This window comes from Sceloporus undulatus, chromosome 4 (assembly GCF_019175285.1).
Source record: "Sceloporus undulatus isolate JIND9_A2432 ecotype Alabama chromosome 4, SceUnd_v1.1, whole genome shotgun sequence".
NCBI lineage: Eukaryota > Metazoa > Chordata > Lepidosauria > Squamata > Phrynosomatidae > Sceloporus > Sceloporus undulatus.
This window is the reverse complement of record NC_056525.1, coordinates 64,355,684-64,381,015: the sequence shown is the minus strand read 5'-3', so window position 1 is coordinate 64,381,015 and position 25,332 is coordinate 64,355,684. Positions and strand designations below refer to the sequence as shown.

General features: G+C 39.8%; 2 protein-coding genes across 9 annotated transcripts in view; one reads left to right on the top strand and one right to left on the bottom strand.

The window, feature by feature from the left end:
* The window catches only part of ANKS1A (ankyrin repeat and sterile alpha motif domain containing 1A), a 193,172-nt gene extending 185,953 nt beyond the window's left edge, over window positions 1–7,219 (top strand). For 3 of the 8 annotated variants that reach the window (XM_042465251.1, XM_042465255.1, XM_042465254.1), the window contains 3 exons: window positions 669–839; window positions 1,784–1,882; window positions 2,511–7,219. In XM_042465251.1, the coding sequence (XP_042321185.1) occupies window positions 669–839; window positions 1,784–1,882; window positions 2,511–2,630 (390 nt within the window). In that variant the 3' untranslated portion in view covers window positions 2,631–7,219. The remainder of the gene's footprint in view (window positions 1–668; window positions 840–1,783; window positions 1,883–2,510) is intronic. The other 5 variants (XM_042465256.1, XM_042465252.1, XR_006103693.1 and 2 more) reach the window with 4 other exon arrangements.
* TCP11 (t-complex 11) lies at window positions 5,882–24,861 on the bottom strand. Its single transcript, XM_042465257.1, has 10 exons — window positions 24,774–24,861; window positions 22,759–22,904; window positions 19,868–20,000; window positions 18,125–18,245; window positions 16,020–16,240; window positions 13,981–14,117; window positions 12,915–13,135; window positions 12,196–12,380; window positions 9,628–9,791; window positions 5,882–7,869 (listed from the first exon to the last, which is right to left on the bottom strand). Exons 2-10 carry the CDS (start codon window positions 22,895–22,897, stop codon window positions 7,649–7,651), a joined length of 1,542 nt encoding a protein of 513 aa, XP_042321191.1. The 5' UTR covers window positions 22,898–22,904; window positions 24,774–24,861; the 3' UTR covers window positions 5,882–7,648.
* Between the last annotated feature and the right edge of the window lie 471 nt (window positions 24,862–25,332).

Sequence of the window (25,332 nt, the reverse complement as noted above, 5' to 3'; positions counted from 1 at the left end):
GACAGATTATTTTCATTCAGACATACACACTATGAAAACCTGCGGCAGATTTACTGTGAGCTTTTTTTCCCATTGTCAAAAAAGGGAGAGCGGTGATTCCATAGCCACATTCTGAATGTCAGCCAGGTCAGTACTGCAAGCTTCTGGCAAATACTTGAAGCCCATGAGTGACCACTTCTCATCAGTGCAATAGTGGTTGGTGCTTTTACTCCTGGTATCTGGATAGTGGCATCCCCACCTCTAGTGTCACTCAAGGTTGTGTATGTGGGGGATACTGCAGGAGAGTGGCAGCCAAAAGGGCACACTTGGACTTCTCCTCCTCCATGGCAACGGAGGTCTCCGCCACCATGGCAAAGGCAGGAAAGGCACATTTAGGCCTCTCTGTCTTCTCACGAGGAGGCCTCTGCCATGCAGCAAAACTAGGAGGGGTGCACTTGGCCCTCCTCACCTTGAAGCAGGAGGACCAGTGCAGGCCGTACCCCCCTAATGGTACCACTGCATGTGAGAAATACAGGTTTGCTTATAAAGATGTGGCCCTGAGAAATAATATTCACCATATGAAGTGAGCCCTTATCTGCAAGCTCTACAGTAAAGGGATCTTTAAGATACTGTGTGGTGCTCTTTTTGTTGAAACAGAGGACACTGATGTGTGACTTTCTTTTCTCAAGAATCTAACATATGAAATCATTTTGACATTGGGACAAGCATTTGAAGTAGCCTACCAGCTGGCTCTCCAAGCTCAAAAATCAAAACCTCCAGGTGCTTTGACAGCTGAAACGATAGAAACAAAATCTTCAAAACCAGTGCCTAAGCCTCGAGCCAGCATGAGGAAATCAGCAGTATGTATAATTTTAATATACATATTATGTACTCATATTAGTATTTAACATGATGCATGTGCAAACAGATGTGTTCCTCCTTTCTGAGCAATCCAAGATCAGGCTTTTTTATTATTGATTCTGTAGTTAGTTCAGGTGAGTACAATATTTATGAATGGCATACCTTTTCACACGGTCTCTCATGATTTTCTTGCAAACAAGGTAGTAAAATGCAAGCTAGACAATGCTGTTAGGTGATCAGCCTATCCCAACTTAGATTTGTGCACAAAATTCCTGAGTTGCAATAAAATGGGAACCTATGTAGACATTGGATGGTATTTTTACAATCATTAGAGCTTTTATACTATAAAGTTGTTTCCATCCAAGAGTTACTGTGTTTCAAGCAGCTACAGTAGTTCCTTTCCTTCCTAAAACAAAGGTATTAGTTTCAATGTAAGTAATTTCTGTGTTGGTATTGACAGGATAATCACTAGTTGGTGTCTAATGACTTTTCCAGTATTGTTCAGCTGGGAATACAGTGGGCCCTTGATATCTGCTGGGATTTGGTTCAAGGGCTCTCTGTGGATGCTCAAGTCCCATTAAATACTATGGTGTAATAAAATGTCAAAATCAAGGTTTGCTTTTTGGATTTATTTTTGGAATTTAGAATATTATCTATTGGAATTTATATATAGCCATGGATGATTAAATCTGTGGATAAAGAGTCTGTGGATGTGGAGGGCCAACTGTATTTTGTTTGCCTTTTGTGTGCATGTATTCACACTCATTCTCTCAAGCTTGCTCTGTAGAAATGGCAGAAATACATCATCACTGTCACAGTAAGAGTTCTTGTTAGTCTTAACAAGGAACTAAAGCTACTGGAGTGCTGGCCCACATGCTTTCTATACTTGTTGTTCTCCTTTAATGTTACCGTTGTCTGTGTTGTGCTTGCTCCCATTCCTCAGGTGCCGCTCCCTCCTGATAATCGCTGTTGTTACTGTCACACCTGTACTACACACCGTCCCTCCTATCTGCCGCTGCAATCTGTTAGTCAAGGAGCTAAGGTCTTTACCCTTCTTGCAGTCACGTCTCTGGTTACGAATGCCTTCTGTTAATCAAACTCTCCTTCAGACTATCTCCATAGTCTTTCCATATAGCTTTGCTGCTCTGTGTTTCGTTCTGTTTTGAACATTTTTAATAGATTATCTCAATTTAATTTTCACTTACATGACATTACATGAGAGGAGTTAAAAATATTGTTTCAGTGCTAAAATTTCTGGGTTTTGCTTTTATTCTATCAAATTAAATTTAGGAGGGAAAGTGTTCTGCAACCTGAAGTAATAATGTCACACGAGAAAAACTAGCTATATTGCTCTGCTAGATAAATATGCCTCATTTATCTCCCTTTACTGAACTTCCAGAAACTGCCACCAGATTTCATCTTTGGCTCATATTTGATTTTGCTTAAATATATTTGTTCATATGCTGAAATGAAATTTCTGCTGGTGTTAACTGAAAAAAACTGGTCTGTGTCTTTATGGTGACATTTTAAATGCTTTATTTCTGCATCTGTACATCCTCTACTTAAGCATTTAAAACAACAACCCTAGACATAATGTACCCAGATCTGCCTTCACATTTTCAGAGAGAACAACTTGCCTGATGTGTTCTTTTATTCCAATGTTTTTCTAGCTGGAGCCATCTGAAGTGGACCAAGACTCACAGTCTCATGCTAGTGTGTCTTGGGTAGTAGAGCCCAAGCAGGATACCAAGAGGACCCTCAGCACTAAGTATGAGACTACTATCTTCTGAAAACAAATCCTGCATCCATCCAGTCTAACTGTGCCTTTGCAGTCTGATCTGTCTCCTGTTCTAAACCCCTCCTTGCTCCCATTGCTGGCACTAAGTGTGGTACCATGCAAGGCAACAACACTAGGATACCATAGACTAAACATCTTTTTGTATCTGATTTTTACTGAACACTGTGAATTCTCCTAATGGGAACAAGGTTAACTCACTGAGAGAGCCACCTGTTTTAGATGTCCAAGAGGTGGGAGAAACAAGTCTATGGGAGTCAAGTATGTGGATTTGGGAAACCACCTGGTGTTTCTTGACTTTGTCTTCATTTTGACACTGTGAATTTGTGGGGTGAACCAACACTCCATGGGCCTTTTCTATTTAGTATTCTTATTCTTGGACTGTTCTACCATTTTGGTCTCGTGTACATTCTGTCGCAATCTAGATTATACCTCCACACTGAGCCATGGCCACAAACTGTTCCAACAAGTAGCACTCTTTTACCTATAATCTCAGAAGACGCTAACCACTGTGATAATACTTGCAAACCTCTTGCTCACCATATCCTAGCATGGGATCCTGCTCACAATCTTTGCTGTCCCTGGATATTTGAATGCATGGTGTAATGTAAGTCTTCTAAGCAATATGACTACTTCTATTAAGCACTGTCTTTTTCTTAGGAGTCAGGCTTGGTATATGTTTTCAGCTATCTGTTATGTATTTCTTGTCATCTGCTTTAATTTACTACTTGGCTTTTCTATTCAAAATAACCAATCTGCTTGAAAATAATTTTGAATCTCATTTTCTGGACTCTGATTAGATTGTACCTTTTAAAGACACATGTTGCTAATTATAAATTATGAGCCAAGACTGACAATCAGGGCCTCATACTGAGCCAGAAGTACAGAAAGAAATGGGGTGGGGAATTTTGCTGTATTCAAATACAGTTCCCCTATAGAACCTCCTCATAGTGAACTATCAAAATATGTGCTATTCATCTACCTCCAAGCAGGCCAGTAGCCTTTTCTCTTTGGTCCCTCATATCTCTAAAACAGAAACTTTACTTAACTCCTTACTGATTATACATAGAAATTAAATTTTTGATCATGATCAGCATTAGATGCCAGGATTAAGACCAAAGTCTTATTCTCCAAACAGTTAGCTTGGATATTATTACAGAGTGAAAACAAACAATTTACTGGACAAAGACCTGAGGAAAATTTCATGCCTGTCTGTACTGAGAAAGAAATCATAGGGTCAGCTGTGAGACAGTTGTGGATGATGGTGAGTGAGGAAAAGCCTGATGTTTGTCCACTGTCTCTATAATCATTTTTAAGAGTGGCTTTCTAAACAATTCCACTCCTAAGCACAGTTGTTTCAGGGATATTTCATACTATATTTCATTTTGTACAAGTACATTAGACTCAGTTACTAGCAACAAAATGTCTCAGCTTCTCAAGTAATTCCTCTTCTCCAAGAAAGTTTTCAAAATGGAGCTATTGCAGTGAACCAAAACATGAGGGCTCTTGGGACAGAAACTAAGACTGTAGAAATATACACCATGTTAAGAGCAAGCATATACACACATGATTTCTTTTATTGCTCCTAAAGAACTAGGCTGCTGGTCTTCATTATTTGGATAAACAGGATTAATAAAAGAACTTGAGAGATACTGCCATAATCATTTGAGAGGTGGTTTCAAACATCTTTGGGCTTGTGATGCCCAGACTTTTAAGAAACTTAAAAGCAAATTACTCTCCTCACCTGAATATTTAAATCTTATCATCAGGTACCATGCAACTCTTAATAACGTATGTAGGCAATGTCAGTGCTCAGTTCTTCTGAAAATCAGTAGTACATGTGCCTTTTAATGGTGTGCTATCTAGCAAACATCACAGCAGTTGGTTATGAATAGCCATGTGGCTATAGCATACACAAAGCCATATCCCTATCAACATTTCCATCACTGTAACCATAAAGTTTCCTCAGTTGTTTTGTCTGAATGAAATCACTCCATTCCTATTTTTCTTTTAATTAATATTGTCCCCCATTCTGTTTGCCTTCTGCCAAGCTGAACTGCAGACATCCACGTTGCACCATGGAAATATAGTAAAGGGGCAGATCCCTAAGAAGCAGTGGGACCCTGATGGTACGAAGATCAACACCCGGCTCTGGGATGTGTCCTTGGCTGCTCATTAAGGACTTCCAGAGTTGAGTGAAAAGGGATTCCAGCCACAAGCTGACCAAATTTTTTAAATATATGTATTTCTAGCAAGAGAAGTGAAACATCTGAAGTTAAGAGACTTGATGCCATGTGCTATAGATTAATGGGTATTTTCATACAGTGATGTTGTAAAATCCATAGTTTCAGCATAGCATTGAAAGTTGAGAATTCTATCCACAAAAAGAAAACTCAAGAATGCCTGTCTTACAGTAAAGGGTGAGATGATGCCCTCATGTTAAACCATTCACTTCAACAAGTTCCCTAAACTGCTGCAATATAAATTTATTTTGGAGGTACTGGCACCTAGATGGAGAGCTGCAGTAAGCATTAAGTGGGGGAGAGGGGAGGATTAAAATAACCAATATTTAACCCTGTGTAATAGTTGAACAGAAACCTGATACAAACCTGTTTTCAGTGCCGATAATTGTATCACTGCAATATTTCTGTTCTGGTGAAAGGATTTTCCCCCAGGCCTGTATATATTGATCACTGTAGCTCCTTTCATTTCATCCATACACCATATTTTTTTTAAAAAATGTGTTTGTGCCCTGATGGTTTGACATTTTTAAAGAAATTTATTCACAATAAGCACTTTTTATACTAGTTCATAATGTAAGTATGCTTAGTATAGCAATTTCAGAATACAGAAAATGTGGAGATATTTTGGGCATTATGCTATATCACTTGGTTTCTTATCCTACTCCACTCATGAATGACTGCTTCAAGCGGAAGCTGTGCTTATAATTATGCTTCATGTATAGTATCACAGTCTGAAACACTGGTTATGCTTATGGCTGTGATGAATGCATCCTTCTGAACCCTATCCAAGGAAAAGAAGAGGAAATGCAAATAGGTCTGCGGCAGATGTGATAGTTTGTGGTACCCTGCTACTGTGTTAATGGCTTGTTTCAACTTTTCTTACTGCTGTATCTTCAAGATGTAATTTAGTCTTATTCCAGATAGTGAAAATTAAGGGCAAAACCCAGATTGGTTCCAAAAGGCTTGGATTTGGAAATAATTATTGGATGGATTTTTTTTTTAAAAAAAAATGACATTCCTTTACATGTATATATGAGTGATATGCCAGCGTTCATATAAATGTTGCTGCACTGGTAGATCTTTTCTGAGAGAATGTAAAATGAATAGTTTTGTTATAAAGGAGGAATTTTGGAACATGGTGGCAGATATAGATGGAAAAATCTCCCAACATGTTTCTTCTTGTAATCAGGTGCTTCCTCTTTGAGTTTAGTAATATCTAATGGCATCTTCTCCTTATACACTTTTACAGAAGACAATCAAAGTCTTTCTGAACCTGACCTTTCTTAGGAATTAGTTGTTAGAATGTGCTACAAAATCCCATAAAGAGGCAAGACGAACACCGTAGAAGTTTGGAAACTTACCTCTTTATGGGATTTTGTAGCACACTGAAAAAAGTGCCCTATATTCCTGACACTAAATGTGTTTTAAGGTCTCCTTTGAGAACACAATTCCTATTCTAGCACCAGCCTTTGCTGAAGTGGCATCATCTATCAGCTGCTTTTGCCAATGCTCCATCTTTTCGCCTTCTGAAAAAGAAACCTTATTTCTGTAGGCTTATATTTACCTTAAATGGCGGCAGAATGAGAACATACTGTACATAGTAAGTTGGATGAAGGGTTACTTATTTCTTGAATGAGAAATCACATTACTAAACTCAAAGTCATATAATATTTTTCTCTGTATGTGTTACATACTACTGGCTCATAGAAACTGGGTTTTAGACTTTCTTAGATTAAGAGGAAAGTCTTATTTGAATTTAAGGTACATTACAATTCTGCCCAGCCCCCTTCCAGAAAAGAAATTCTAGAGCAGCTTAGGTGGTGAGCTGTGCTGCTCTTGCAGACCAGATACTGAAAGGTACCTCACCTTTTACAATAATTTCACTTGTGAAACTAAAATAGTTTGGGTGATACTTCACTCCTACATTTGTCTCCTTTTGCATGATCAGTATGAATGTCTATTAACAGGATTTTCTTCTATGCTTGTTCCTAAATTGGGCAGGTAGATTCTTGGTAGCAGGCAGTTTGGTTTACAGTGTAGACACTTTTTTGCTAATTGTGATGTATGGCAATGGGACTGATTTGTAATAAAAATGTTATTTGATCTGGTCTTTGTATTTTGATACTTGAACTATTTCCTTGTTATATCCTGTATATAAAATTGTTATCTGTCATTTTTGTGGTACCAAACATAACCAATCTGTGCAACAACATAGACTGACCTCACTACAACAAGGCGAGACTGTAAATATTCCTGGGCTTCCAGCAGTCGTTTTGTTGTTTGTTTTTCATAATTGTATGACTTAGAACAGACTAAATTAATAAAATTAGACATCTCTGTATGAGTTGCTGTGGTTATGGCTATTAGTGTGTACTGTGTATTATAACAAGGCCACAATTCTATGCATGCTTCTAAGTTTCATTGAAAGCAGTTAAGAATGCCTTATAAGGTAATGGCTGTAGCTTTAGGATAGTAGCCTTACTATTCCCAGGTAGCAGAGCACACATCAGTTGGTCTAAGAACACAGGGACAACATTTTGAGCTGTTTAAAGGTTTACTGCAGCAAACTTGGCATTGCCAGTTGGTATTTATGTAACTGTACCCTGCAGCTTCAATAGTCCAGCTGTACAAGTGCTTTGGATACCAAAGCACAGAACAAGACAGCTGCTCTGTTGATTACACTGGACTTTGAGCCAAAGCACAGTCTGAGCAATTGCCAGTCTTCTCCCCTCTCCTGCCATCATGTGCTCTCCCTCATTTGAGATGGTTATTAGGAAGCTGTCCCTGATTTTTCCTCTTGAAGCAGTAATTTCTTCAAGATTCCTGAATAGTATGGACCAAAAACTTGCCTGTTGTAATGAATCAAACTGCTAAACCTTCGACCAACTTCCAATAGTTCTTCCTGAATTGGAGCAAGGCCTTGGAGTAGACTTGCAGAGTTCTTGCCACCATGAGATAAGCAGTGCCTAAGAAAAGTTTCGATCCGTTGCTCTGTAGAAATTAAGATTTGGAAACAGGCCTGAATCCTTTAACTGTCTTCATTGCCCACTCCCAGTTGACTTAACAGTGCAAAGTGAGATGGAATTACCAGCAGTGACACAACAGGACTGACACATGTTTTAAAATCAGGAGACCAATGCCACACACAGGAAAAATTGAAGGCATGTCTCAAAATGTCTTGTTTTTTCCCCTGTGGATTCTATTGTGTGTTCTCCATGGTTTTTTGTCTCTCTGGCTGATATTATCATATAGATATTTGTAAAATTAAGATCATGCATGGTAACTATTGTATTACACCAACCATGACTCTTAAAACTAGGATGCTGAGTTACCATGGGCAATTAACCTTTTCTAGAAAATAGTCAGTACCAGGGGTGGTTCTCATGCAGCCCTTCAGAAGGACTGTAACTCCCAACAGTGAGAAATAGTGAGCTATATGATTGTCACCCTATGCTCTATAACCTGGATGGCAAATTTCTTACCACCAGTGGTAATGAACATGCAAGGACTTAGCTGAGGCTGAAAGTAGTTATAGGATCTTACTTGCAGATAGATGGACACTGCATATGCCAAGGAAAAATTTAGAGGTGATACCCTAAACCCAAAACAACAATTGTGTAAACAAAGAGTCTAGGGGGGATGAAAATGGAAAACACAGTAATTTTATTAAAACAGTGTGTAACAATAGAAAGCAAAAAGAATTAAAAAGTATAAAATATATGCAATCCTGTAAGCAGACAGGCTTGTGCTGGCCTGTATGCCACGCCCTAACATAAACAAGGCTAGAATTGCCAGTAAGTACTAGGCTTGAGAACTGCAAATCCCAAATAGTGTAACAAACATAAGGAGGTGTCAAACATACAGAGTGCCAGTGCAATAGCAAAATAAATTCCTTTACACCTCCCAGAAGGTAATTAAAAGGGATAGCACAGTAAGCCCATTACAAGTGAAAATGAACAAACAAAGACCAAACGCATTTCGACTAGAAGTCTTCATCAGTGGTCATGGTAAACTGATATTACAGTTTATTACAGCCTTGTAAAGTATATCATATAATATGGTGGGACATCAAGTCGCAGTAAGCAACTTGTTGGTCCTCTTGGTCCTAGTATGATACAAAAGACTTGGATGTCCCACATGTAGATACAATTCTGTTGTCCCTTTAATGCATGCATGTGCCACCATTGGGGATGATGGGGCGTGCCATCCATGGGTGCTTAAATCTGCTAATGGCAAGCCCACGAATAACGAGGTACCACTCTATTTACATTTTTTAGTCTACATGTGCTGTCTGCTTTTTTTCTGCAGCAGGGCACAAAACTAAAAAAAATCCCATTTAATTATGGATGGCAAACTTGTGAATAATTAAATCTGCAAAGGTTAGGGGTCAGTTGTACCTTTCTGCTCAAGTTCATTCTCCATGCACAGATATTTAAGAAGACAAAATGGTATCTTTTACCATATAAATGGGCATCAGTTGGATAAGGAAAGGCAGTGTTGATGAACCTTCTCAAAACATTTATGCAGACTGAAAAAATTGTACATTTGGGAAGATTTTCCTAGTAACATTTTCGACGTTTGTGCTCTCCCACAAACATTCTGTGCAGACAGACAGACAAAGGTGCAGGTGTATCAAAACAAGAAAAAGACATAACATTTGTAAACATTGTCTATGAGTTGCAGCTTGGAAACACAATTCCTGCTCAAGTAAGAAATCACATTAAAGATATGCAAACATAAATGACTCACCAATCAAATTCCGTACTGCATTATCCTTATCTGCAAGGCTTCTGAGTTGGCCTTTAAGTAAAGTAGCCTTATCAGCAGTAAGAGCAGGGTACCCCAATTGGAGAAGTGTTCTGTTCACTTCCTGATGTATTTGGCTGCTAATATCCAATAAAGCATCTTCTAACCTAAACCATGTATAAAAATGGGAGTACAGTAACTATAACAGCTCATGGAAATTCAACTGCAACAATATTCTGGTAGCATAACAGCAAAAAGGAACCAAATTCCTAGGCTTATAAGACTTGGAGTAAGAGAACTGGCAAACATTTCGCCTCCACCTGAAAGAGATGCTATATGTGCAGTTTTAACTCTATTTCATTTCATACTATATTCCTATTCACCCTTCTACTCCTCTCTCTGTACACTGTAAGGTTAAAACACACAATTTGTGGATGACTCAACACTTAGGACTCAAGGTGGCTTAAAAATTTAAAAACCAGTAAAATTAAAATAATTAAAGATATGTGTGTGTGTGTTATTTGAAAATAGTTAAACTACAGGGAAAGACCACTTAAAATTGATCAAAAACAGATTATAAAATGAGTGTGACCTCTTGGATTTTAAAATGTGAATGTTAGCTACATTACAGGGTCTCACTGCCTGCTCATAAGCAGCATGGAATGAGGGTAGGTATTCTAACCAGGAAAGATAAATCACAGCAGCATTTGAGTTGACCTGTTAGGAGTCCAAGCCTTCAGCTCAATACAGCAAGCTGCATCAGACTAACTTGTCTGCCATCAGAAAACTTTATTTATACCACACTTAAAGAGAAAAAGAAGCACTGAAGGCAATTTCCAAAATGTATTAACTATAATCATAAAACAATCACACTTTAAAAAGCGCTAAAAGCTAAAATCCTAATTGCAAACAAATGTGAAGATAATTCGTTAAAATTAGCTCAGTTCAATGGCCCTTCATTAAAAGCCCTGATTAAAAGTCCAGAGAAAACTGGTGTCTTGAAACTTTTTCAAAAGGCCTTGTTGATTGTTCTGTGATCTTCAAATTGACATATGGTGATAAGCCAGAAGAAAATGTCTTCATGATGGCCTCTACCTTTTGGAATGTCCCCATGCCACGTCCCACTATTCAGAGGTACCTGGTGTGACATAGATATTAGCCACAAATCAAAGACCTCAGGTTTTATCCAGAATTTTGAACTGCCTATGCTGAACTGTGAATATCGTGTGAGACTGATTTTAAATATTTTAATTCACAATGGTTTTAAGTAATGTAGTGTTTTGTATTTTAATGTTCTTTAATGCTCTTGCTTTCTAAACACTTCTACAGTATGGTTAGATATAGTAAGGAGTTTAGAAACTGATTAAAATAACTAAATCAAGAGGGCCTGTTCACAATCCTGTACATTCCATAACCATAGGACTATAACCAGAAAATATCACCTTTTGCAAAATGCAGCTTTTCAAGTATTGCTGAGGGCATATTCATACCATGTCACATTTACATTACATCAGCTGTAGAAACCAGACTAGTTGCCCCCATTGTCTCCCAAGTGGAGCAGATTAAACAGTGGGTGATGATTAAACCTGGCTTTTACAAGTTCATTAAATGTCTCAGCCCTGCTGCCTTCATACACTACAAGATTCTTTTCAATGGGGCATCAATGAGCCTAGCTGTGACCAATTTTAGAAGCCTGGGGGAGAATCCAGAGACCCTCCTGGTAGGTCTTTTCTCTAGCCAACAAGCAGCTTGGGCTTCAGGTTGCAAAGCTAAGACGCATCCATAATAACATAACTATTTTTTCCTGCAAATTGGTCACTGTGGGCCTTTAAAGGTTTGAGCTGCTACATCTCTTTTAAAAAAAAAAACAATTACAGCATCTATCTACATAAAAAAATAAAAATTAAAAATTTACAGTAAATTACAAACAACCTTATGCTTAATTATCAATCAACACCTGCAACTCTCAACTCTTATCCCCTATATAAAAGTATAAAATTATAAAAATTAATACATTGGTCAAAGAACACGAATTAATACAGCTATTATAAACTAAATGACTTCCCATTTCTCAAACCTAGAAACATTAATGCTTGATATATGTATTTTCTCAGTAATGCTAACTTGTTTTTATTTTACTTGTGACCTGAAAAATAAAGTTGCTTCAAGACTCCAATTCCACAACAATAATCTTCCCTTCTTTTTTCTTCAAATATAATATGAGAAGTTACATCTTGGCATGTGACATCTCAAGATGCCTTTAACCAGTTTTAAAAAGTTCCTTTGGGTGACATTAAACAAGCATAATGGAGACAGAAGGAAAATATCCTTGCCATTGTCACTGCCAAAGTAAAACCACAAGCAAACCCTTACTTGTGTACAACTATACTTATTAGGAGTCTTACAGCAGGTATGCTCTAATCATTGACTCAGCTTCTCAGAATACCATTGACTGATATGGTTTTCTATAGCTGGGCCAAGGATACTTTCAAGACATTGTATCAGTGACCCAGTTCATGCCATCCTAGGTGTAAACCAAGATGTTTGCAGGATCAGATTAAAGCAATTTACCTTGCACCAGGATGTCCTTCTAGTAAAGCTTTTGTTACCAATTTCAACCTGTCTCCACAACCTGCTGAGCTAAAGGCCCCATTGCCACATGTGCTATTGCTCACTAGTAGCACTGCAGCAATAATGGCTAGCTGATTCACTTCCATTTGAAGAGCATGCAAACGAGCTTTGTCCATCATCATAGTCTGCAAAGAAAGAACCGTATAAGAATATTGTGCAGTAATATCTAACAATTCAGAGGTATGTTGTTAATTGTCAAGAAGAAATAAGCCAAAGCTATGGTAAATTCCTCTTGCCCAAAGCTGTGGTGATTGTGAAGCAGATGGCAGGATGGGTAGTGGTGGATCATTTTATTTTTATTTTTTAGATGTGCTGTTTAGATCAAGAACGAAGTACAGTGGTACCCCGGGTTACGAAAATAATTCGTTCCGCCGCCGCGTTCGTAACCCGAAATGCTTCGTAAGCCGAAAAAGCCATAGGCGCTAATGGGGAAAAGCCGCGATTTCATGCGAAATAGCGCCGAAAAGCACCAAAAAATTTTTCGGAACCCGAAAAAACCTTCGTAACCCGGAACAGTTTTTTCTTATTGATTTTTTTCGTATCCCGGGAATTTCGTAAGGCGGTGCTTTCGTATCCCGGGGTACCACTGTACCTGCAATGCGCCCTCTTCACTGTTTTCTCCCTTTTGTTTCTGGGGCACCAAGAAAAATGCCTCCTACCTCAGGATAGTCTTTTCCAGGGTCCCAATGCAGCAAATCCATGTATGCTTGGTTTAGCACAGCTGTAGGACTATGGATAGACAAGACTTCTCCAGCAGCCTCAGGGGAAGTAGGAACTGGTGATCCATTGGTCTCAGAGGTGGATGAGGAGAGTTGCACATCAGAAGTTGATACTGCAGCTGCTGCCTTGCGCAGCCACTCGGTTGTAAAAGCCAGGCCAGCTGGAATGTGACAACCAGAGAAACATTTTTGGAAGAGAAACAATATGTGGGATTGTATACAGGCTAGTCCATGTTTTACTTGCACTATTACTGGCAACAAATGCCAGATCTACATAAGAGTATGGGTGAGTGGTTTTGTTTCTGATCATGAGCTCTCCCTGAGCACATGGTCTGAGGGGGTGGGGCTTCTGCTGAGTCATGGGGGTGGAGCTAGCAGCCTAGGTCTATATAACTGCTGCCAGAGGCAACACAATAGGCATGTTTAAATATCTAAAGGATGTCATATCGAGGCAGCTACAGGCTTGTTTTCCATGGCTCCAGAGACTAGGACAAGGAGCAATGGATTCAGACTACATGAAGAGATTCCACCTCAACATTAGGAAAAACCTCCTGGCAACTATTTGACAGTGGAATAGGCTGCCTCAAGAGTGTAGTGGAATCTCTTTGTTTGGAGGTTTTTAAACACAGTCCTTCCTTCTCCTCCACCATCTGGCCCTTTCCTTGGAGAAAGCCAGGCAGCAGAGGAGCCTTGAACTCCTTGTGGGCTGCCTGAAATCCTTTTGTGGCTGCAAGCGGCCCATGGGCCATATGTTGCACAGGCCTGTCCTAGAATATCCTCTCAACTTTAATACCTTACCAGGCAGATGTAGTATGTGATAACAGTGTGTTAGAATATGGACATCTATCATCTAGCAACTATTCAATTACAAACTGTTAACTTCAGTATTTCCTCTTTGTGTATGTGTTTTTGAGAAGTAATCCAGATGGCTTCATTGTAGCATTTGTTAATTCTCTCTACAAAAGAGGTCAGGCAAGCTTGTTTCACTAACAGCTTTGGTTCCCACCTGGTAGCTTGCTCAAGAGCTCTTGGAACTTTTTCCTCTCATACTGGACAGAGTGCTCCTGGAGATGGGGTCGGAGGGTTTGTATGGTAAAATTTACCATATCCATTTTCATTAAGTCCAGAACTCGGAAGATCTCCCTAACATAGGCAGCAGAAATACAGTCAATTGTCAGAGCATCTAAACCGCCATAACCAGCAACAAGGATTTTTAAAAATGTAAAATTAGCATATTTTAGTATAACTCTCAAATATTAATTCAATTTAAATTCTAATATGCCCTTAATATAGCAAGCCTAACCTTGGGACAACCCACCCCAACCCACTTTCCAGACTGGTGAATTACATTATTTAAGACTCTAATACTCACTTTACTCATCATAGAAGGAATATAGCAAGAAAAGAAACAACTCACACCAATTCAAAAGGTATGCTGCAGTACCTAAGAGGTAGGAAAAGTGTGGCTGTGAACCACATACAATTCTCTCCAAGGGACTTTTGTATGGGCCCCAAAGGCTCACTTCAGCTCTCCTAAATAGGGGATCATCACAACTCAGACAGGAACAAGTTACAACCACCTGAAAATGATCAGTTGACAAACCTGGAGCCTTCCAAGAAGAGCAGTTTGCATTCTAGCACCCCACCTTCCATCCTAGGCTTCTAAACTATTTAAATTCAAGCCACAAGTGATTTCCTGTCACTTCCAGGTCAGAGTTTTGACCAATTTTAAGTAATGAGGCACCTGCTATAGCTGCACAGGGGAAAAATTTGCCCTGAACCTATTACAGTTGCCTGCTCAAACTACGTATATCAACCCAATGCTAAATCTGATTTATGTTCAGATATTAGCTAATGAAGTTTACTCAATAATGAAAGAGGCATACTGCTCTTATCACAGTAAAATATTGTTTTAAAACATTTCTCCGTAATAGATAATATTCCAACAGCATATTTGGCTACTGCTACCCTCACAGGTAACAGGTAAGCAAAGTATGGCACTCAACTGCTGCAACACCCAGCAATCCTAGCCAGGTTAGCCCATTATAAGGTATGTTATAAACTGAAGTACAATAACACCTGGAAACCTGCACTTTGGCGAGCCATGCCTTATAGTCATGCATCAGTTCTCTAAGGTATGATACAGTGTGAAGAAGAGGAAAGTATCTTTTCCATTCAATGGTCACGTAACTTAGATCCTAACATATGAAGTACCTGGTGTTTTGTAATGTTGGAACTGACCTTGGTGTGAAGAGAAATATAAAGAAGTAAAGGGTCCTCCTCTACTTTTCATTTGATTTATGCTACTGGTTTATTCCTCTTACAATATGATGACCTTTCGTTTCTGTTGTTGCTGTAGCTACCTTTTGTCTATTAAACATACCAAATAAAGCCCAAACCTAAATATTGACATCAAAAAAGTACCGTATTCAAATTTTCAATTACAACATACTAAACATACACAGACACAGAGTAAATCCCAATATATAGAAGAAGCCATCCACCTATTGACAGTTCCAACACTTAATTCAACATTTAAAGTAACGGAATAAAGTTCAATTGATTTGTATTTAATCTTTCTTCCAAAACGGGCATGACTTGGCTCACAATAACATAAAAAACAGGTACAAACATTTATCCTATTTTATAGTAGAAAAATGGAACAGTGTGGTCTCTCATTCTTCCTAGTGTTGATTCTATTTTGTTGTTGTGGTGTGCCTTCAAGTCATTTCCAATTTATGGAGACCTTATCATGGCGTTTTCTTGGCAGGTCCTTTTCAAATGTAAATACCCTTTTAAAATGTAATGTAATGCCCTTGTTTAATGCTATATGCACAAGCAGCAATGAGCCTCTGCCTACTTCCCTCTCCTTCATCAATGACATCAAGAGGAGAAATAGATTTTCATTTGCTTTTCCTAAAAACATCAGGTGATAAGAGTTATGCATAACCAGGACATAAAATGGTTCATCTTGCATTAAAGTAACTTTAACAAATGTTGTACTGCTTCTGTAGAATTACCTTTGTCCAAGCCAATGGTGCCCACCTGAGCAGATGAACTGGGTCTGTCATGACTCGCAGTCTCTGTATTTCCTCATCTCGAACGGGTGCACATAGCATTGCCATTGTACCTAAGATGTATGTTGTGAGGTTAGCAATGTCCAAAGCCCCATGCTCAGCCTCTTGTTTTATCAATTCCATATCCAGAGCTTCTTCAATTTGACTTTGCAAACGGGTCTGCCGTGGCAGAAGCAAGGACAGCAGAATCTACACAATGAGAAAGTGTATTTGTTTGTACATGCAAATGTTGGAATTACTTTATAATTTTGAATTTTCAAACATACACAGCTGTTTCAGGTACCACAATAGTTATTGTGGGGGTGGAATATTTCATTTCACTCTTTGCCAATCTAGTCTGATTTCACACATAACTAATCAGAGAAAGTAACTCTATAGGGCTAACTATATCTGTATCCTTATTACAGATGTTTTAAAGATAGTGGAAGACAGTGTGTTAGTATTACCCAGTGCCAGAGGTGGGACTTCTTCCCCAACTCCTTTCCTGGTGGCACAGTGGTTAAATGCCTGTACTGCAGCCACTCACTCAAAACCATAAGGTTGCAAGTTCAAGACCAGCAAAAAGGCTCAAGCTTGACTCAGGCTTGCATCCTTCCAAGGCCACTAAAATGAGTACCCAGATTGTTGGGGCAAATTAGCTTACAATTGTAAACCACTTAGACACTGCTTAGGCAGTATGAAGCAGAATATAAATGAAGCTTGTTTTGTTTTCCTGGCCTCCATCTGCCTCCGGAGAGGCAGCTGGAGGCTGGGAAAGATCTGGGAGGAGGAACAGGCACACGCCATAGGAGGAATAGGCACACACCACACCTGCCATAGGTTTGCCATCATGGAGCTAGACAGAAAACCAGGGTCTAGTGGTTTCTCCTCCACACTCTTATCAGGCACCAGATGATTCATTCATTCCATCCCTTCCATGTTTTGTCATATTTCTAGGTAGTCAGACCAGACATGCACATTCTCTCACACACACACATACTCACATCCTTTTGGGGTCAGAACAGGCAATGTTCATTCAGCACTAGGTTACACAACAGTAGGACCTGTGCTTTTCCATAAATAAAGCTAGAAATGGAGAAGCAAGGTTTAAGTAGCACAGTTCTAGTCCCAGCTCAAACCAACTGCAAGTATTTGGATCTAACTTCAAGATTTCCTGCTCTTGGGAAGTTCTTCTCATTTTTTGAAGAGCCTCAATGTAGCACTTACAGGCTACAGATAGTTTAATTAACATTCGTAAATATTCAGAACATGGTCCCCTTAGTGTGCAAGCTTTATGTTCTTGATGCCATAATGGAGACAGATTAACACATGTACAAGTATACACAAGCACAAATACTAACATGTGTTAGTATTCTAGATGGACAAGTGGACATCTTCAAATCTTAACTGCTTGTTTTATCATTTTGTAGAAGGAATTGGGAGAGTTGGAAGGTATGCTTAAAGAGGTCTGTAGAAAGTTCAAAATGTATTTGTACAATTAACCTGATGTGGGCAGGTTACAGACCACCATTAGGGACGTCCTGAGAACGTCCCAGTTTGGAAAAGGGGCATCTCTTCCAGACGCCCCTAACCCTATCACGGACAGAGTCCGTGACAAATGGCGGCGACCATTCCACACGGCCGCCACCATATTGACAGAGCGGACGCTGTGCGCCCGCACATCATGCCCCGGAAGCAACGCCGCGAGTGCGCGACTAGCACCTCGCGGTGTCTCTTCCGGGGCCCAGGAAGGAGTGCGATTTCCGCACTCCTTCCTCGGAGCATCCGGGAGCCGCGTGGTTTGGCCGCTACGGCTCCCGGACGCTGAAAGTGGAGGCGGAGCCAGACCGCCGCACTCCGGCGGTCTGTAACGCGCCATAGTTACTTCATTTTACTAATGAGCAATAAAAAGTTTCCTGAAATATTATGAATTGCTCTTCATTTTTGTGGTATAAGAATCTCTTTTATTCTTTCCATGTTATATCACCTCTGGTACCAAATTTTCTGTTGAAGGAGTAATGCCCAGGATGTCATCTACTTTGAGAAATAAGACATACCTGTAATTAAACCTTCACTCCCTCATTTATAACTCACCTCTTTGATTTCTTGAAGTAGTTTAATAGCATGGGCATAATCGGGTGGTATTTTGGAAAGCTGTTCTCTCAGATTGTCCCAAAAGGCTTTGTGCAATGTCTCTTTCACTCTGCTTTCCAAACTATAACAAGTCAAAAGGAGCCGCTGTTAACATTTTCCACAGTTTGATATAGAATGACCGATAGTAGACCCCTAGAGATTTTCTCTCTGAAACTAATAACATCTTTCTTGAAACTGAACTGCAGGTACTGTACAACCACTGCATTAACACCCTGGGACAATTACACACGTAGCTCACAGGTTTCTTCCCCTATCTTTTACATTTGTCCTTCAACTCAAGAGTAGAAAGCATGCCATCTGTGGGACCTCTGCTGCAGTTGAAAGACTATCACATATGTCAGGGCCTTCTCAGGGAACTCCTTTCCATCAAAAATTCAAACCTCCCTACAATCCTGTCATTCAGTGAAAAACATTTTTAATGAGGTTTGGAGATGTAAGCAATGTTTTCATCTGTTTTCGCTGTTTGTTTACACTGTTTTTATTGTATTTTATCATATTTGTAATGTAATGGTTTAAAATACATATTAGTTGTTATTTTAGTATTTTCATTATTATTATTTAACAGTAAAGTCAGCCCTCTCTATCCACTGATTTTTTTTAATCCACAGATTCAAGCATCCACAGCTTGAAAACATTCTAAAAATATATAAATTCCAAACAGCAAACCTGATTTTGACATTTTATATAAGGAATACATTTTACTATGCTATTGAATTAATGGGATTTGTGCATCCATGGATTCTGGTATACACGGAGGTTCCTGGAACCAAACCCCAGCAGATACCAAGGGCCCACTGTATTATTAAAACATGGCTAAAACAATTGAAAACACTTAAAACATATTTATAATATAATATAAGGATTTAAGATTTAAAAATACAGTACACCATATTACACATACTACAATTCCATAATTAAACTTCAAAAGACCTAAATAAATGAGGACGTCTTCACATGCTGACAGTAAGTGGGGGGGGGGACGACTAGCCCTCCTGTGGAAGAGAGTTCCACAGCCTGGGAGCAACCACAGAGAAAGCTCTCATGAGTCCTCATCAGCCCAGCTTTTGAAAGTGGTGTTACTGTGAGAAAGCCTTTCTCTGCAGATCTTGATTAATGTGCTGGCATGTAAGGAGATAAAGTCTTTCAGGTAGTTAAGACCCAAGCTCTGTAGAGCTTTAAAGGTCAAAACCAACACTTTGAATTCTGTCTGGAAATGGACCAGTAGCCAATGCAGTTTTTAAATGGTGAGGTGGGGTGAATGATTCACGATTTCCACAACTTCCCTGTACCCAGCTTCAGTCAACAGAAAGAAATCAAGATCGTTAGATACTCTGGATTCCTATAAGAAAAGAGCATGATATAAAATAAAGTTTACCTTGTATTCAGCTTTACTGGTCATATTAGCCAATAGCTACTCTTTCAGTTAATGTGAAAGAGGTTTACTGTCTCTTAAGCACAGGTGTATTTACTTTTTAGTAGAAGATAGAAGATGTCACTAACATACACACATGTAAAATGAGCATACAGGTATGTTGATCTTTTCTTTCTATATAAAAACACTCCAAAGAGGGTTAGAACATCAAGGTTGTTAATTCTTTTGAATCTTTCTCATTTATCAATTAAACTCTTGCACCAAGTTAGCTGGAAACAGTTTGGAACATGGATTTTTTTTTTAAACCCTACCTGTTTGGTGGGAAATTCACCTCTTGAAGTTTGAAGTCTTGATTTACTACAATTTCATGCGCTATGGTCATTTTTGAGACTTCATTGGCTGTTTCCATGAGCTCTGCCGTGGAAAAGAACTGAGGAGGGCTGGCTGCATAAAAATAAAATAGACTGACACTTAGGATACTCATCAAAGATGATAGGAATATTTCTATAAAAAAAAATCAACCCTGATTAATTTAAAGGGATATGCTCTCCTTGTTTTTGACAGATGCATATGACACTGTTATTGCAGTTCTAAACAAGCTGTAAAAAACAGTTTGTCATTCTGGCACCAAAAGTTGTGTTTGACTTGGTCAGTTATAAGCTGTGCAGGTTTGAATTTTTAAAATTCAATTTGCAGCCCTGAGCGTTGTTGTTTTTTTAAAAAGGAAGATTGGAAAAAAAATGAGGATGAATATTCCTACCATCGCAATCGCAAAAATATACAAAAAGGAATGTGCTACACCCAAGTGGATGGCAAATAATCCCTGCCTGAGAATTGTTCTTGTGAAAGCTGGATAGAACAATAGCAGGGGAATAGGCCATTCAATCCTATGTACATTCACTAAAAAGAAAACCAGATAGCAGAAGAGGAAAATCTCCTGCCAAGAAAGACCCACCACTGGATTAGATGGACCAATGATTTCCTTGTTTTCTTCAGTGACCATTCTTAGGATGTAAGATTCTTATATGGGATACTAGACTAACCCTTTCTCTGATGTCCTTCCATCAACAGGCACAGACTTATTCAGACAAACCTTTGGCAATTAAGCTGGTCTGCATTAAAAGAGATTTTAATTCAGTCAGGTGCTAATTTGTCATCTCTTGTTTATTTTTCCCCCTTTTAAAGTTGTCTTATCTTTTAATTAATCTAAATTCTTAACTATCCTTTTTATTATTTATTAACTGCCCTGACTCCTATTTCTGGAGAAAAAAGCAGGATACAGGTCTAATAATGGAGTAAGTAATCTGAATAATTTTTAATACAAAAGCCACTGATCTCACAGCTCTTTTTATACCACAGGTATTACTTCTGCTAATGAAAATATACGGGAAATAATAACAAAACACTAATTATGATTCTCCTAACATAGTTTTAAGCTTTGCTGTTTAGAGATCTAAATTCAATTGCTTTACATGTACTTTATGAAATGCTGTATGAAAAATAAACAAGTCAACCTTATGGACCTGACACACCATCATACAGTAAATGAAACTCTTTATTGAACGTTTCTTTGAAGCAGTTCTACAAAAGCTTTTCATTCCATAGTTTTTTGTGGGTTTTTCAGGCTATGTGGCTAAAGCGCAGAATGAACTCAGGCTTGCTAGAGAGGTTAAGAAAAGGGCTTTTTTGGATATGTCCACTGCAAAAGGAAGAAGAAGGAAACACTAGAGCCACTGTGTGCAGAAGATGGCAAAATGCTACCAGGGGAGAGAGAAAAGGCAGAATTATTCAACACCTTTTTTGCTTCAGTCTTCTCAGAAAAGGCAAAGGATGCTCAACCTGAGGATAATGGAGCAGAGGACAGAAGAGGGGAAATTCAGTACAGAATAAGTAAAGAGATAGTACAGGAATACTTGTTTAACCTAAATGAATATAAGTCTTCAGGACCAGATGAACTACATCCAAGGGTATTAAAAGAGCTGGCAAATGTAATATCGGAGCCATTGGCAATAATCTTTGAGAACTCCTGGAGAACAGGAGAAGTCCCAGCAGACTGGAGGAGGGCAAACGTTGTTCCCATCTTCAAAAAGGGGGAAAAAGAGGATCCAAACAATTATCATCCAGTTAGTCTGACATCAGTACTAGGAAAGATTCTAGAGCAGATCATTAAACAGAGAGTCTGTGAACATCTAGAAGGCAATTCCATAATCACAAAAAGTCAACACGGGTTTCAGAGAAAAAAGTCATGCCAGACAAATCTGATCTCTTTATTTGATAAAATTGCCAGCTTGTTAGATGAAGGGAATGCTTTGGATATAGTACATCTTTTTCAGTAAAGCCTTTGACAATGTTCCCCATGATATTCTTGCAAACAAGCTTGTAAAATGTGGGCTAGGCAAACTGGGCACCACAATTCAAAAAAGGATGTAGAGAAACTGGAGCATGTCCAAAGGAGGGCAACGAAAATGGTGAAGGATCTGGAAACCATGTTCAATGAGGAACAACTTAGGGAGCTGGGAATGTTTAGCCTGGAGTAGAGAAGGTTAAGAGGTGATATGATAGCCCTAAAGGATGTCATATTGAGGAAGCTTGTTTTCTGCTGCTCCAGAGACTAGAACGCGAAACAATGGATGCAAACTGAAGGAAAAGAGATTCCACCTTAACATTAGGAGGAACTTCTTGACAGTATGGGCTGAGCGACAGTGGAACAAACTCCCTCAGAGTGTAGTGGAGTCTCCTTCCTTAGAGGTCTTTAAACAGAGGCTGGATGGCCATCTGTCGGGGATGCTTTGATTTAGATTTCCCGCATGGCAGGGGGGGTTGGACAGGATGGCCTTTGCGGTCTCTTCCAACTCTATGATACTATGATTCTAGAAGAGTTTCTTCCTGACGTTTCACCAGCATCTGTGGATGGCATCTTCAGAGAATGACATCTTCTCTGAAGATGCCAGCCACAGATGCTGGCGAAACGTCAGGAAGAAACTCTTCTAGAACATGGCCACATAAGCCGAAAAACCCACAAAAAATTATGGATGCTGGCCATGAAATCCTTCGACTTTTCATTCCACTTCAGAATCCAGACTAATGGTCAAAGTCCTTTCAGATCATTCCAACACAACCTTTTTATTCCTGAAATATGCTTTTTTCCCCAAAGCACAAGTAACACCTGAGTTTTCCAACATTCAAACAGAAGTGCACATACAAGGTGGGATGTCAGGTGGACAGAGGTCAGGCATTTCTCCACCATGGATGTCTTCATGTTCTTTTGCTTTTCTGGGGTTGCAGTCTGCATTCTGAGAATCATTCCAGTCACTTGAGGTGGTCTCCTTAGTATTAGGCATGTTGTTCCTAGTAAAACACACAATTTTAATGATATGGAATGGACTGATACAGCAACTTATGAAAGCCAGAGAGTGTAATTCTTTTCCTTTCAATTAAAGCGAATGCCCATTTTGTTCTTGTGTGCCTTCAAGTTGCTTCTAAGGCGAACCTAACATGGGATTTTCTTGGCAAGATTTGTTCAGAGTGAGTTCGCCTTTGCCCTCCTCTGGAAGTGAGAAAGTGTGACTTGACCAAGGTCACCCACTGGTTCAATGGGTGAGTAGGGATTCAAACCCTGATCTCTGGAGTCATAGTTCATCACTCAAACCACTATACCATGCTCAATCCTAAAGGGACATAAGAACAGTATTTTTTCTCTCTCTGATATCCATAGATATCAAGGGTCCACTGTAGGTTTAGGAAAACAAAAAAGCTCAAATTATGCCCTCACCTCAACTCTCTTTTCTGTTCTCTTTTGTGTAAGGTGTAATGGTTTGTGTTGGACTATGATCCAAGAGTCCAGGGTTCAAATCCTGGCTTGGCCATGTAAACCCACTGGGTGACCCTAAGCAAATCTCTCTCAACCTCAGAGGGTGGCAATGACAAACCCACTCTGAAGAAACATGCCAAGAAAACTCCATGACAGGTTTGTCCTAGTCGCCATAAATCAGAAATGACGAAGGCACACCACCAGCACCACAATAGCAAAGACACAGCCATGTTAGTCTGGAATATCTGTATACAAAGAGATCTTATAACACTTTTGAGACTAACTGGAAGAAAGAAGTTGGTAGCATGAGTTTTCATAGACTTGAACCTACTTCCTCAGACGCATGGGGTGGAATGGAGAGTCGAGACAGTATGCACATCTAATATAATTTTATATTGGTTTAAATTGTGTTACAGACCCCATGCACAATTTTACATTATTTAGCAATTTCATACTGGTTTAATGAGGTGATTTCAAATTATTAAAGACCCCATGCATCTGAGGAAGCAGGCTGAAATCCACAAAAGCTTCTACTAACCATTTCTTTCTTCCAAAGCTGTCGGGGATGAAGCAGGCGGCCTGGAATGAGCAATCTCTGGCCGCGATTGCAGACCAGACAGCCTGCTGCCATGGTCCCAAATGGGCCACCGGCAGGAGGGGATTAAGTCCGCTCCTTTTGCCAGTTTAGAGCCATTTTGGCCTGAATGTTTTGGGCTGAAGTCTGTAGAGAGATTTTGCAGCACTAGTTCTGAGTCCCTCAAAGGTGCGATAAAATCTCTCTACACTCATTCTTTCAGTTGGTCTCAAACAGTGCTTCTTCCCAAAGTGAAGAAGGCTTTCATGACCAGCATCCAGAGTTTTTTGTGGGTTTTTCAGGCTATTTGGCCATGCTCTGGTACAGTTTATTCCTGACGTTTCTGCAGCATCTGCGACTAGCATCTTCTGAATGCAGGGGAAACATCAGGAATAAACTCTTCCAGAACAGGCCACACAGCCCAAAACCCCCACAAAAAGCTATATTGCTTCCCAAACCAGGTGTTTTGGACTTCAGCTCCCAGAATTCCTGACTACTGACCAAGCTGGCAGGGGATTCTGGGAGCTGAAGTCCAAAACACCTGAAGCACCAAAGTTTGGTGGTAGACCTAAAAAGAGCAAAGGGCTGAATGAGAGGATTAAGTCTCTGCTCGCCTCTACTCCCAGCTGAGCTGCAAAGCCCACATACAAGGCGACTGGATGTCCTCCTCACCGCAATGGAGGGCAAGGCACCGCAAAATGGAGGACATGCCCAAAGACCCAGACAAAGACTTAAAGCGGTGCCAAACCGGGTTATTTCCCCAGTGTGGATGCAACTCAAGTATCCCCAATAAGGAGTTGGTGGGCAGCAGGGGAGAGAAACGTCGTCTCACCTTCCCGAAGGGGAAGGGAGAGGAGGGCCGCGGAGGGAGGGAAGGCGAAGGCGCCCGCCCTCAAGGTGTTCCTGGCCGCCTCTAAACAGCCGCCGCAGTTTCTGAGGGAAACCGTTGGCGTAGCCCCGCCCCCTCATTCTCGCCACGCCCCTCCCTCCCACACTGGAGGCAGGTTCCAGTTGGACGGAGCCAAGTCTCTGACTGGGGGGGACGTTTCATAAACTCTAAGGAGCACTCAAACACCTTTGCCTTCCCGCGAGAACAGCCTGAAAGTCTTACAACCCTCTTCGCTGAGACACTGTATCCCCCCTTTTTTAATCCTACATTTCCATTCCTTAAAATAATTTTAACAATGACACCCCCGTTTTTTATCGCGAATGGAACATTCCCAAAGGGAAACCCCGGTCTGTTATGGACTGAACCATAGCACGAAAGAGGTGGGGCGGAAAGGAGGCTATGTTTAGATTAATATTGCTCCGATACTTCTCTCTCTCTCTCTCTCTCCTAGTGAGATCTCCAGATTTTGTTACTGCTATTAAGGAATTTAAATTCCTCTCTT

What these genes read in the sequence shown, in the direction of transcription:
- TCP11 (XM_042465257.1), bottom strand. Translation starts at nt 22,897, where the DNA reads ATGCCTAATACTAAGGAGACCACCTCAAGTGACTGGAATGATTCTCAG. An exon ending in TACTTCAAGAAATCAAAGAG is followed by an intron (nt 16,241 to 18,124) that starts GTGAGTTATAAA and finishes CTCATTGTGTAG; the next exon opens with ATTCTGCTGTCCTTGCTTCT. An exon ending in GAAGGACATCCTGGTGCAAG is followed by an intron (nt 9,792 to 12,195) that starts GTAAATTGCTTT and finishes TACATGGTTTAG; the next exon opens with GTTAGAAGATGCTTTATTGG.